Consider the following 15,395-nt stretch of genomic DNA (forward strand, 5'->3'; position numbering starts at 1 on the left):
TAGAGCTGACTTGTGCGTGAACTCTGGGAGATATCCCAGCATGCATTTCAATTCATCCAGCAGTGCTGGCATAGGATATGAGGAGGACTCTTAAATACCTTTAATTTTTCTCTTTCATTTGTTTGTTTGGTGGCGTCGATGTTCCACAGCCTCTCAACTCCTATTGCAAGAAGAACGTTCCTCACCTCCGTCTCACCTTACTGTTAATCTTACTTTGCTGTTGCTTTAACCAGCATTTCTTTTGTGATTGATTGCATTAACTTAATTTCTGTAAATTGATTAATAAGTTAATGGATTATTTTCAAGAAATATTATGTTTCTAAGAGATGTACACCATAATCAAGAGCTGTTTATTTGCACTTTATTTTGAAAAATACATCAAAGTCATGAGTCAAAAACAAGAATCCTGTTGAATACTTCAGTGACATTAGTAGTTCCATGCCGATGTCAGGTTTACAGTTGTAAGGTTTCAAGTCTTCCTCCAGTCACTGCTGAACCTGGCATGAGAAATTAAACACCATGTTAGTTAATTTCTTCCTAATGTTATTGTGAGATTGGAAATAAAAACAGTTTTTACTTATGGCTTGTCTAATACAGGACTACATTCTCAAGGTTATCACCAGTGAAAATCATGTGACACATAAAACTTTTCACAGGTAATTTAAAATAAATGTGAATTTGATTCAAATTTATCTGAAGAAAATTACATTTGCTATTCTGTATCGTTTTGTACAAAGTAATGTGTGAAAACGATGCCTTCATGCAGACACTTAACAATGTAATTGTAAGATAATGTACAGTTTGCTCATAACCAGGTCCAGCTTCCTGTAAGAGCAAACACATGCCTCCAAACGAACATGGGAACCTTCACTGAGCACTGAAGGATCTGGTGTTCCGCTGCTGTTTGCTCATATTTTGATTTTGGCACTATACATACACATAAGTAATTCATTGATAATACAAATCACATTCAATGATACATTTCCTTCAGAAATAAACAAGCGGTAAAATATCCAGTAGAGATTAAGCTGTTCATTCTATCACCTTAATCTTTGTCCAGGTGACTTTGTACTGTTGTTTATTAATAAATTACCAAAAAATATAATTTTTTAAATGTATAAATAATTAATTTTAATTTATTTTAGTTACTACTGGATAATAGTCTTTCCCCTCTGTATTTACCATTCAGGGCGTCTCGAGCAGTTTCCTCAGGTCTGAAGCTTCTGCCGCCATTTCCTCCTCTGATCTCCACTTGGAGGGAACGTCTTCATCGTCTCGATCATGCTTCTGCAACTGCAAAAAACGACAGTGTCACAATAAAATGTAAGAAAAAAATCACTCTTTGTTTTGTTTAGCATTCGATATTATGAGCCAGGCATGTTGGGAGTGTTCTGAGCCAAAAGAAATCAAATATAACACCAGATCACAAATGGACATAATCACTCTACTGCATTAGATACAGTGTAGTGTGAAGCCTAAGACTTGAGGAAAAAACTTTACAACACAAGCAGAAGTTCTATGAAAACTATGACATTGATATCCACAAAGAAACCTCAACATGCTGTCAAAGGCAGAATGTAGCAGTGCTTTGAAACACATATCCAATGGCGTGAACAATAAACCATTTTTGACTCCAAAGACTTTGAGACTGTTTTTAAAAATGACACTGATGACACGACCACTGGACCAGACCGTATTTTTGCATTTGAAGTAAGATATGCGCAGAGAAATTAATCCATGCCTGGTGCTCATGCTTGTCCCCCCCCCAAACACCATGTCCTCAGGAATATTATGATTTCAGACCTGATGCTTTGATCCCAGTGGTGATGAAATGTATGGTAAGAATTATGGTGAGCAAGCTGTGGTCGAGATAGGCCCTCAGTTACACCATACTTACTGCATTCAGTCACCACACGACACTTACTGATGCAATCAATGGTATTATACACATGATCATTGAAACATCAAGAGAACCCCATGGCTGACGCCGGACTGTTGTTTGTTGATTTCAGCTTCTAAAACCTTTCAGCTTGAACTGCACCTAGCATGTGAGAGTGAATGGAACAGTATTAGCTGGTCACTATAGATGCATTATCCACACTGAAAACCATCAATACATCCATCCATTATCTATTCCACTTGTCCTGTTTGGGGGCTATCCTACCTGTCAATGGATGAGGCGGTGTTACACCTGGACTGATTACCAGTTGAATCACAGACCTTGATGCTCACATAAAAACAGGCAATTTTAGAGTCACCGACGGAAGCTGGAGTACCCAGAGGGAACCCACACAATGCACGTGGAGAACATGCAAAATCCACATAGAAAACCCCCCTATGACCGCGTCAGGATCCAAACCAGGAACATTCTCACTTTAAGGCAATATCGCTAACCTCTGCTCTTCTGAAAACCAATACATCGTTAAATGTGACGTTGCCATCCTGGAGCTTATGCAAACTAACTGCAACATGATAGTACAGTCAAAGGCCCAGGTGCTATGTAGACCGGCAGTGGCCTACTCAGGCTGTTTGAGGGGCAGGGGCAAAAAAAAAAGGGGCAACCGCTGTATGCCATGGGGAACTAGTGTGCAGAAAGTTGTGATGCAAAACAACAACATGGGCATTTTTAGCTACAGAGGCATACCATGAGGGCACATAGTCTCACACATAGGAGTGTGCACAGGCCAACTTATTTTCCAACATGTATCGTTTATCCACTGGAAGGGCACCCAGAGGGCACTTTATCATTTTTATCAATGACAGGGGCATCCATGAGGGCACTTTCACAGTGTTTTTTCAGACATGGGGGCACCAAGTGGGGCGATTGCACCCCCTGACCCCCCCCTTGAGAGCACCACTGTAGACTGGCATGTTTTTTGTTTCTCGCTTCTGACAATATCGTCTTTGGGTCTCTGGGATCTCTTAAAGAACTCGTGCAGTAGCAGTGGTAGACATAATCCTTGGTTTCAAGAACATTTTGGAAGCTCTGATTTAATCCACATTAGTATGATGATCTAAACAAAGGTAGACCGTAATAAAAAGTGGGGAGTGGGTTTTTTTTGCATCATGTGTATCTGAAAAAGGGCTCCACTAGCAGCTGAGCTCATGTCCAAACATTTGCTGGTGTGTGTGCGTGTGTGTGTGTGTGTGTGTGTGTGTGTGTGTGTGTGTGTGTACTGTGTGCCTCCCTGTTGAGCTGTGTTAAACCTCTTTAGTAAAGCTCCTCTTCTCAGTAGCAGAGCTGCCAGTGTGGACACAGAGACCCTGCTCGCTCTGTCAGTGATGAACATGTCCATGAATACTAATGTTCTGCGTGTGTCTTCATCTAATGCCGGCTAAAGCCAACACTGGGGGAGAGGGGCGCCATAATGACACCACTGTGTCACTCAGCACTCATTACATTCTAGTCCAGTCAAGCTTTTATTTGTTTTTGCACACAATTACAAATCAATTTAAATAGTTAAAACACAATTATTTATATCAGCTGCTCAGTTTTTTATTTCATTTATTCACATTCAAATAAATCTAATGGGTTTAAATTAAGTCCAAATAGGCCATTTTTGTTTGCTTAAAGGCAGATGATTTATTCATACTTTAATATCAACCTTCTGGGTATAAAAAAGATTTGTTGACACATAACAATTTGTTTTTAATTTATTTTTGGTATCAGCCATTCAGTTCACTCATTTTGAAAGTAATGATTTATTTTTGGGAAAATTGTAACTGTTAAAATTGAATGGTAATAAGGAAAACAGAATTCAATTTATCCATTGTTGCACCATCATGTGTTTAAATGAAAACAAACAACCAGTCAAAGTTTTTCTAAGCGAAGTGAAAATTACACTTGATGTCACAACACAGGTGACAAACATGATGGCCTGATTCATGAATGATGCAATCATCCTCTGTGTCTTGAATGATATTACTAAATGTGTGTCAGGCCTTTATTCACGTGTCAAGGTCCGGCTTTGATTAAAGGCAAAGTCTGTGAAAAGAGCAAGTGTGTGTTTGGCCCCTCACGAGAATTATCAACACAAGAGCACAATGGCGCAACATTCGCTCTTTGAGACTGTTTTACTAACAGCCTTCTGTTTCACTTTATATTCTTATCATACCATCAACTGTATATGTTGTCAACATGATGCCTATGATGCTTTTTATGTCGGCTCCTCGACCTTTATCCAGACACAACAACAAAAGGAGGCTGTTCAGAGTTCCCCCCGGGAGAGAAGGTGATACATGCACTACAACAAGGTGAACCTGGAGGTCATCAGACAATCAGCAGGGGACAGAATGAGCTTCTTTAGAAGGAGAGTAAGGGCTCACACAAATGTCACGCCTAAGGCCTTATTGACTGAAGTACCAGTCAGGTTGATATTTGGGCTGTTGAATTTATTCAGAAAAAAAGTGTTTACTAATTTAAAGAGGTACTTTTTCCCGCTTGTAGAGTTGTGGTTAGTTTTGACGTATACTATAGCTGTCCTGTTATCTCACTAGCCTCACAATGGGCGCTGTGACACATGGTCTTTCACGTGATTCTGAGGTTGTCAAATAATGACTGAGGCTGACAAAGAACAGCCAAGGCTGACCAATAAAAACTATGACCCAGGAAACAAAGCTGAGCTGAGCTTGACAAACAGGAGGAGAGACAGGAGTTATCAAATTACATCAATTTCATACTGCATGTACTTTTGGATCCTTGAACAACATTGAAATACTTATTTTTAAAGTGTTTATAATCCCTCAAGAGCTCATTAGTGTCTGTGTGTAAAATATATTGGAGTAATCCCCAGGACTCTCAGCTCACTTACTTCTGTAATTTTGTGACTCACAATGTTCCAGATGTCCTTATTTGGGCATGCTGGAGACGCAGCAGAACGTCATTTCCAAGGACACGCCCCTCCAACAGCTGTTTTTTCTCTCCGCTTGTCGTGTTTGTTAAGGATGTCTCGGAGAAAGTGTTTCTTTAGTTGTGGAAACGGAAAAGACGATGTTTACTTTACCAAAGGATCAGTGCACCAGACAACAGTGGGAAAAAAATTTTGGGGCCAGCAACAGCCATCCTCAAACATAGTTGTTTGTTCATGGCACTTTACCGAGGACTCAACCAACAACTAATGGCATTTTTTGCGCTGCCAGTGCCCACTCAATGTCAGGGCTCCTCTCACTGGCACTTACTGTTGCTAGGTTACAAAAGTTGTCTGGCGCCACTTCCGCTTTTATTCAAGGACATTTTACAAAGAAAACATAAAAACAATGGAAAGGAATTGTGTCCTGGCATTAGCAGCAGCTCTACACCTGGAAACTGTACCCTCAAAAAAACTGAAGGATCAGCTTCTCCTCTGCCATTGGTGTTGACAAAGTCGATATTGGACCCTTCTTGATTTTGATTGGTCATGAGGCAGAAGTGACATTGACGAGCGCAGCAGTATTTCAAAAGTTGAACTATTTTCAACTGAGACAGTGTGAGCGCAACGATTCCAAAAGCCTTCCAAATATTTCCATACCATTGAGTTTATATTTTCACTAAATATGACAAATTTTATACCCTCATTATATAATTGAAACATGTCTCAAGTGACATGCTTATTTCTTATGAAGACGTCCAATCTTTACCAAGCAAACAGTACGTTTTAATTGGATACTTTTAAGAGACTCGTAGTTCCGCTGTTTTAGGCCTGCAAGATAACTCTGCTTCCTTTCCTTTTAGAAAGGACACTATGGAATTCCTGTCATTAAGAATTACATTTGACTTTTGTTGGTATAAGCCCCTAGATGTCTATGAATCCCTGTAGTTTAGCTTTAAAAAGCAAAGGTTCATCTGAGCTTAAAGTGGGCCAATTTTCTTTTTGTGTGATCCCATTTTCATTAAAGCACAGGGCTTGAAGCTCTCCACAAAGCAAATGTATGAAGTTTTGTTTTTACCTGCTGATCAATGCGGTTGCTTCCTTGCTGCTCTGGTTGAAGACCCATCTGTCCACACTGTTCTAGTTCCCCTGTCCAACTTACGGTCCCCTTTGCTGTTTTGTTCCAACACAAATTTTTCTCAAACATCTGTCCTGCCAGGAAAGGCACTGATAAAGTTTGGCTGTTCCGTCTCAGAACAAATACCAGCCCAGAATTTCTTGATACATTTTAAAAGAGTACAGGCAATTCTCAGCAAGGTGTGCGAGGGAACTACGGTCAATATTCAATGTCCTTAAGTGCAAGCATTGGCTCAACAAGGAAATGTGTCTCTGTCTATTTTAAACCAAAGAGGTGTATTGGGTTTGGAGTGCCTCATGCCCCCTTTCTCCATCTCTCTCAGAGCTCCTAAGACTAAGATAAAGATGGCAGCTGGGAGTGAAGAATCTTTTAATCTTGGCCTGGTAATTACCAATGACAATCAGGCTTTTTGCCAGACATATTTCCATGAATCTAATTAGCAGGAAACTTGATAAAGTGTCTCTGGGTTTGTCTTATGTACGGGGTTGATAACATCTGGAGTCTTTGGCTCACATCCGCTCAGTCTGGAAATGATTCTACGTGGTTTGTTGAAAACTGATTCACCTTTTGTTGTTTTTGCACCTTGTTTGTGTAATGACTGTTGTGCAGAATTATTCTGTATGTGAAGTTCTGAGTGAAATATGTTTCCCCTAAATAATCTATTACATTTAGTCATTTAGTAAATGATAAACATTAGTTTGCTTCACTCTGGCATCTAAACTTTAACCTGCATGTAAGGAAGTACTGTGAGGAACTTGTGTCCATCCTGTGGAAAAAGCAGTTTTTATCTCTGGTGATCTTTTTCTGTACGTGGCTGCAAAGTACTTGTTGCTGGTGCTCTTGTCTGCTTTTGTAGGTCATATACAGCCATCAGTATTAACATCAGTCTGTTTCGTAACTAATTAAAAACTCCTTACCTGTAAGATTCTAAAATTGTGTATGTTATACCTTTACCTGATCAGTGGTGTATTGTAACTTTACTTGAGTTTCTTCATATTCCTGTCAACTTCCACTTTTACTCCACTACCTCTCCTAGATAAAATGTGTACTTTTACTCAGATACATTTCCCCGAAGAATCTTCTCAGGAGAAAGTTGGTGATCTAATGATTTGGATTATTTTTTTTTTTTTTCTGAAATGCCTTTAAATGAATGGTAACTGAGAGGTTAAAAACTGAGGGTGGCAGTAATGCAACATCGTGGATGCCAGGTAAATAAAGTGTAAACGTGCAACAAGGGATTTCAAGGCAGCGGTTTTGCTTTCAAGTCAAGTCCAGGTATGTCAGATGTGAGCCAGTAGAGAGTGCATGAGAAGAATACCACTCAACGGTGATACTGGATGCATGATGGAGGCAGAGATGGTAATGGCACCAGCTACTCCAGAGAAAGATGAGACGAACAGGTTGATGAACACCCCTTTAAGTTGTGAAGACCTTGTTTTTCTTCAACTGACTCCATTTTTTAAGGTGGTTAACAGTTAAAAATAACTCATAATTCTGACCACTTTGTTTTTTATTAACATAATTTTCTTGCATTTTTACTTTCAATACTTAAGTACATTTAATATCAGAAAAAATACTTTTGATACTTGTGTACAGTAAGTATTAGATACTTTAAGGCTTTTACTTAAGTCATATTAGAATAGATGACCTTCACTTCTCCCAAAGTCATTTTCTGATTCTGATTACTTCATCCACCACTGCACCTGATTTCTGAAACCAGAAAGAAAGAAAGAAAGAAAAAATGGATATCTTCCTTAAAAGCCTCGGTGATATGATTTTCATCATTATAATATTGCTGTTTTTTGCAACGTTTGTTCCAAAATCCATCACATTTCTTTTCTGAAAATGCTGACCTGTTGGCTTGAACTATTGCCAGTGGGTTTTCAGTTTGGTCACCTTTTGCCTTCATTTAAAGAGAAGCATGTATTATGGTGCAGGGTAGAGCTGGTTTGTACTTGATGAAAATCTGACTTATTGGAACATTGCACGGCAAGAGAAAATAAACAAAGGGTCTACAGCCTTACCACAGACTTTACAGGCACAGAGAACTACAAAACATGGTTGAAAGCTGTTGAAGCACTGGATTGCAGACACATATGCGCAACATAGTGTACAGCTCTTTCAGCATACGCTCCTCAAAGTGGAGGAGGATATATCAGGCAGGACGGAGAAAGAAATTGCACTTGATTAACCTCTGGTAACCCCATTTTCTCCTGTGGCGCCTGGGTGTTGGACGGCACACCGGCCTCGACCCTATACGTCAGACAGGACATGCCTTCATTAAACAGTGACCCCACAAGGTGACTGAGAGGTCACCCTGACCTCAGAGCCATCCACATCCATAGGACAGATAACAAGGCCTCCATAGGTACTGTAGCAGTCAATATACTCAGACACAAATGGTCGGAGCCTGCAGGAGAAAGCCCTGCATGCAGGAATCCTGAATGAGCCCAGACTGGGTTAAGACCCCAGCCTGTCAATCAAACCAGACATAAGTAATTTGATTGCCACAGTCTGCTCTGTGCTACTGTAATAGTCAGAGAAATATCAACATCAGGCTGCTGCATTTTGTGAAATAAACACATCGCAGTTGTTGGTGAAAGTCTTGTATTTGGAGAGCACAACCTTTCAGGAAGTAAGAAAAAAGATTTATTTTAGCTAGACTCTCACCCACACACATTATGTTTCAAACCCTATTACACTGACCTGAAAGCATTAGAATCACGCGTTTGCAGTTCCTCCTGAATATCTTATACATCTGCATAATTCTCTGAAAGTTTTTGATGAAAATAGGGAGTAACAAGTGACATTACAACAACACAGACATATCATATTTGTTTTTTAACAGTAAGACAATTACATCCAACTATTGCCAGGGTTGTGTTTGGGCCGATAATGACAGGTGAGGTGAGTTCCTCAAAAGGTTTCTAGAAATGTTTGTGCAACTCAAAGAGGTCAACCACAAAGGAGATGGTATATAATTCATAAATTGATGGACTGAATGTCTCATAGAGCAGTTTTTCTTTGCTTTAATTAGAATGATACAATATTGTACGCATTTTATTTATAAGGCTGTTTTTGTATAAATGCTGCCCATATGAGTCCAACTGTTCATATCGAGCGATGAATTGGAGTATAAACTTGATGAGACATTTCATGATGCTGCTGTTATAAAGTACTTTCTAAGAATCTTTTATAATTGGAAATTTAGTTGGTTTGTAAGCAGCCAGTGTGGGACTTACACTGCCAACAATTGCTGATGTTTGATCTTGTAGTAAATGTTGTATTTGACATTAAAGATTTAGGCATTAAGTTGACAGTTGTTTTTTCATTGGTGCATTTTTCATTATAATTCCCATTCAAAGTAATCCACCGCAGTCATGATGAAAGGAAGCAAACAAAAGTTTAAAGCTTCTTTCCTGTGGCTTAATTAAATTTCATCAAACAGAATCTCTGAGGACTCTGTTATTTTTTAATTCATGTCTGTTTCTTGATGCCACTTTTTTTTTTTATGAAAATGAACAGAAGAAACCTCAAATCAAAGCTGAACTGAAGGTGAATAAAAGCACGTCCAACACTCCTTTAGAATATGACTTTTACCTCCCATCACTTCTAGAAAGTATCCCCGTCCATAACTTCATTTACACTCTTATTTTGAGTGTGCGCGAGAATGTGTGGTAAGGTTTTTAATCAGCGATTGGAAAAAGACCATTGGTGTAAGAGTAAGTGTTAACGAGAAGAAAGTCGTATGAGAAGAAAGTCTTAATATTTACGAGAATGAAGTAGTTATAATGACAAAAAAGTAATTATAGTATGAGAACAAAGTCGTAACTTTAGGCTATTGTTAGCCTTCATGTTATTATGAAGGGAAATATCAGAAGAGCAGCCAGCCGCTTTATTTGATAATGCCTGGTGACATTAGTCATTTTAGCGCAGGCGGGTGGCTGCGTTTCTGATATTCCCCTTCAAAATAACATACAGGCCCACCATAGCCTAAAATTAGGACTTTTCTCTCGTGATATTAAAACTTTATTCTTGTAATCTCAGACTTGATCTTAGAGTGTAACCCTAAAAGTCAAGGCTCGTGATTCCACGGCACGCGCCGCGGTCCGTCTCTGGGGAGTCCCAGAAGAGTCTCTCCTCTCTGCTCCGCTAAAGATACAGGCGAGTCTATTTTTGACGGAGGCCCACGTCAAGCTGAACGGATCAGGTCGTTCCAAACAGGAAGTCAGACACAAATACAGCATAGAGCATCCGGTCATTTCAAAATAAAACACCACGTACAGACCAGTACAGACTCCTGTTTTTTTCCGTTTTTATAACAACAATACACTGAAATCTTGAACAAAGAACTATTTAAATTAAGTAGTGTACTTTTCCACATACTCATTCATTCAACATCCTAGAACGTGCTTCAACTGGTAGCAGCAAAGTCTGGTAGCTCTGAAGTTCTCTGAATCTTTACTGTATTTTTGTTGCATTTTTGTCACATTTTGTCAACTACTGATGGATGTTTCTGTGGGGAGAAGAGTTTAATCGGGATAAGGGCTTCTTTTGTTAAAACGGAGCGAATCTGGAGGATACCACCCTATTCCAGCTGAAATGAAGAGGTGTTTTCACGGTTGCTGTGCTGGTTCTGGTCCGTCAGACAGTGCAGCAGAGCGCTGGCCCAAGCAGCTGGATTCACAAGATCCCAGAAGAACTACATTATCGCGCAAGAAATAGGAAAATTCTGTCACTTTGTAAGAAGCATGTCTGTCTAGAGAAAATAGTGGAGGTGTAACTTTAAAGGGATAGTTTTGTATATTTGAAGTGTGGTTATAGAAAATAATTATTAATAATCAGTGTTTCATGTCAGATAGATAGCGATCAGCAAGCCCCCAGTGTGGAGAAGAAGGCCAGAATACAGGCAGGGAAGCATGGTCTCACAGCAGAATATATTTACACAGATTTATATTGACCATAGAACTTCTGTATTCCTACACATGAGCACACAATCAAACCATGAAAGTACAAACTGATGAACATGCACAGTTAGTGTGATTACACATACTGTAACATTACATTTACTTTGCTGTACATTTTCTGCTGTAGCAAAACAATTAATGCAAAACATTTTGGACTTTAAGGCCTTTTTGCAATTAACTCGACACATTCTTAAGGTATGATCACAGTTATGCCACATCTCTCTTCCAGTCCAACTTCCTCCCACTTTGATTCTGTTATCATCTCATCACTAAATGCAGAATCTATATTAAGCAGCACACACTGTTCTCCTGTCTGCATTGATGTAATGATCGTTTCTCAGAATAATCTGCAGCAGTGGCTCTCATTACTTTGACGTCGCAGTGAGCTTTCTAACTTTGAAGATGCATTTTCTGAAGGTGAAACATGCTGCCTGTTAATGATAAAACTGTCGTGTCTCCTAACATAAACTGACGGACTGTCTGAATGCGTTACAGAAGGACACAGCCCACACGCAGAGTGAGAGCTTTGAAAGTTGACAGGTTTTTTCATGATTCCCGAAGACAGCGGCTGCCAATAAAAATAACTTCTTACATTTGTTTCCATTATAGAGGAAGTAAATTTACCACAGTAACTTATTGCAAGTAAAGGCAAAGCTTTGATTTTAAGTTATTATAGTACAGAGAACTGATTTCTGAAAGGCTATTTTTAATTTGCTTCAGATAATCCTGTGCTGTACTCAATGTAACCTGCAAGAGCCCCCAAGACAAGTTATATTTACATTTACACTGCGTGAAAGCTACAGCAATGAAAGTGATGGAGATATCACGGGCAGTTTAACACTTTGGTTCATTACTAATGGATGATAATGTAGCTCAAAAAAAGAGAGAAAGAAATGGCAGGGCTGCAAGAAGATGAATTCTTCTGCACTGGACGACTTCTTCTACTTCTACTTAAAGTAATAATCTTGCAGATTTTCATTTAAATAAATGTCTGTTAAGTCACTATCTGTCGCCGAATGAGGTAACACAATGGTGATGAAAGCCTTTGCATTTGCAGCATTACAGACTGGGTGTCTCTGGCGACTACTAGTGACGCGTAGTTCCATGACCCAGCAGTGGTTGGTCTGCCAGAGAGGGTAGGCGGAGCTAAGCGGATGCTTTTCCGGTCTCTGCAAGTGTTGCGAGTAAACAGTAATCTACTATGGCTGAACAAACAAGGAAAAGATCGATGACTACAGATACAACTTCAAAAATAAGTGAAAATCCAAAGAAAAAGAAACAAATTTGACGCTCAGATGAAGGCAAACAGTCTAAAAAAACCTGAAGTGCAGGTGTTGGGACAAATATTTGCCTTCATTTTTAGCTCTACAACTGGGGTCTGGGAGACTTTATTCCCTGCAGAAAAACAACAGCATCTTTTTTTTTTTTTTTTTTTAATGTTCAAAACGAAAAAATACAAATGTACCAAGCACCAAAATCCTTTAGTCTACCAGTAACATCTTAAAAAGTCTGGTTCATCAGGAGAACAGAAGGATGTAGCTTGTTCATAGAGACACAAAGTCTGCAGAGGGAGGAGGGTGAATACACGCCTCAACATCATTGTCTTTTATCCAAAAATAATGTGGTTATATTTGTAATCATCATAAAAGGTCACCTAACCTTAACTTTTCACACTCATCTGTAGTGCTTATATAAATCTTATAACTCTTAATACATTTTTATTTGTAAAGCTGTTTGTAATTAAACAGTAACTTGGTTTGTCTCCGACCTTTGAAGCTTAATATTTACCTCAAACTCTATAAATTATTTTTGCACAGAAAATCACTTTAGATTTTAGTAAACAGCAGGCCAAGCTTAATACAAGAGACAAACAAGACATCACATCTGTACGCTCTAAACTTCTATTTTCCTGACTACAGTCTGTAAATTTGCCTCTGGACTGAGTAAGAGGGCGTCTCTCTAGAAAAAGACACATATACATTTTCTATAAACTAAAGCAATCATCAAGGGCATGTCTTGGTGTTTGGCTCATAAATATCAGATGTACCTCGTGCAACCACACTGCTTTGGGATTCATGAGGCCGACGTGGATACAGATTTTAGAGGAGAGAGATTGAATGATCGCTGATATGGCGGGTGGTGTAGTCAACTTTTGAGCTGAAATAAAAAGACCTTTCTATGAGCATTCTGCACCAATAAGACAGTGTCACTCAGGATGTGTTTTTGTTAGATACAAAACTTAGTCAGCAGTAAATGAAATACCATTATTAAACAATGTCAGCCAACTCTAGTTTAGACCACGTTCTGCTCTGCTGTGATGCTCTGCTACATGTGCTGCAGACCGTGCAGAGAGTACTGATAACAATGGAGTCGGAGCATGCTCTGTATACATCATCCCAGAAATTGTTTTCTGCATTATATGTTTGGTGAAAAAAGTGATTACAGATCTGTAAGCACGCTCATATGGTATATCTGCAATAGACCTGTATAGGTCGATAAAATGGCTCAATGATGGATCAGTTGGGCTCTACTGCCTGGTCCTCGCAAATCAATTCCTCAGAAGTTTTTATACAAGACGGGGTTTAAACATGTCAGTGACACATGCTTCACTAGTTACTTCTTCATATGCTATAGCTTAATTTTTAGAAGCCCTATTTATTTATTTTTCCTTTCTTTCTTCTTTAAAAAAAAAACATATTTATGAATTTGCCCCAGCAGGATAGTCTCATCAGAGTCTGTGGAATGTTATAACTTTAGTGGACTGTAACAGGGAGTCAGTAACTAAAGCATGACACCTTTAGTTGTGTCATTATTTCTATCCTGTAAGCACTTTTTAGATAAAGCTGTGCAGGCCGATGGAGTCAGCAGTCTTTGTCCAAAGCTGTGTTTAATGGAACTGTCAGCGTACCTGGATGTTCTTAACTCCTGACCCACCTGGCTTGTCCTGTCTTATTGAAACAGAGGCTGTCTGTGCTATGAGCAGTGTGTCTTCCACCATCAAACACACATCTGAAAATGCTCTTCAGAATATATAAATTAGAAAATGTCAGTCTCACTGTGCACATCTTACTTTTAGAAAATTGAACAATAGGAAGCAAACTTTCCGTCACCTCTAATTCCCTCTGTGATTTCTCACTTTGTCCATACATTTAGCTGATGAGTCAATCCAGAAGTCGTCCCTGACATACGACATCTCTCTGTGTCTGCTGCCTGACAACTCCACTCTTCATGCAGCTGTTAAGATTTTTGTAAGGCTTGGTGAACAAGCAGGATATATTACCCTCATTCAAACTGCATCTTACAGTGGCGCAGTCTTATAACACAAACAGGAATATGTCAGTGACAACTCCTGCACTGTGTGATCTGATTTACAGGAGGAAGAACCGATCATAAGTCTGTGTGTTTGTACTATAGAACAAAGAACTCTATCCATCTTCCACATCCCGTCTCTACCAGAAACATTAGCAACCGACCATCTTTCTGAGTGTGTTTACATAGACGTGCATATTCCGGTTATGATGGGGTTTTAAAATATTGTGGTGAATATTCTGTACAGAAAAGAGACAATACTGATGGATGTATACTAGGGCTGTCAAAGTTAACGTGTTAATAGCGTGCGTTCTATTATTATGACCCTCCGCCCACCCCGTAGTTTGAAAAATCAGGAAGCGATGCAGCCGCAATGTTGTGGACAGCATGCAGAAACAAACTTTTAAATGGCAAATTTAACCTCAAAGCCCTGCTAGATGGTTCTCTGGACAAGACAAAAGTTATTTGTATTTACTGTCGATGTGAGCAGAGTTACCACCGGCAGTGTTTCTGCTACATACTTTTTGACGCACTGCCACCGCTGCTTCAGTTTTCTGTGCAATTAAACGACTACGTTCCAAATGAACAGTCGTTCGCCCGCTTTCCTTGGTGAGGAAGAGCACTGAAACAGTGACAGGAGTAACAGGACATCAGGACGCTCTCTGTTCGCACACAATCATATGCAGTTCTGGCATGCAATGTAAACACTCCTTCTGTAGGATTGTCGCTGTTTATAAAGCTTATAAAAGGTGCAGATGTCATTCGGTAACGATCGATCATTTACGTCATTAATAACGTCCCTCGTGCACACGCGGCTCACGTGCTGTGAGAACTGAATTGAGAGAGAAAATATTTAACTTTTGTGACTTAAACAGACTGCTGATGAAGGCGGTCAACACAGCAGACAGAGAGACAGACAGAAAGAGGGGGCGGGGCCAGCAGCTGTGCAGAGAGCAGAGGTGCAGGTGTGTTGGGGGGACTGAAGCAAAGCAAAGAGAGCAGATTAAAGTAGTTTGTGAAATAAATGTGAATTAAGGTGAAGAAGAGAGTACAATTAAACTGTGGAAGGAAGACATAAGCATCTAGAAAGAGGGTAATCCAGACTGAGTAAGTCTACATGTGAAGTGCTTCTCA

The 15,395-nt window shown here is 39.5% G+C and overlaps 1 protein-coding gene across 1 annotated transcript in view; it reads right to left on the reverse strand.

Annotated features, from left to right (window-relative positions):
- Positions 1-351: 351 nt before the first annotated feature.
- LOC138606384 (bis(5'-adenosyl)-triphosphatase-like) overlaps positions 352-15,395 on the reverse strand; it is a 342,041-nt gene continuing 326,997 nt past the window's right edge. Inside the window, exons 7-8 of the mRNA XM_069678849.1 lie at positions 1,183-1,293; positions 352-497 (exon numbers count right to left, since the gene is read on the reverse strand). Coding sequence (XP_069534950.1) covers positions 1,186-1,293 — 108 coding nt within the window. The 3' untranslated portion in view covers positions 352-497; positions 1,183-1,185. The remainder of the gene's footprint in view (positions 498-1,182; positions 1,294-15,395) is intronic.

This window comes from Semicossyphus pulcher, unplaced genomic scaffold (assembly GCF_022749685.1).
Source record: "Semicossyphus pulcher isolate SPU_LCO1_2020_fin unplaced genomic scaffold, fSemPul1.0.p SCAF_3, whole genome shotgun sequence".
Taxonomy (NCBI): Eukaryota; Metazoa; Chordata; class Actinopteri; order Labriformes; family Labridae; genus Semicossyphus; species Semicossyphus pulcher.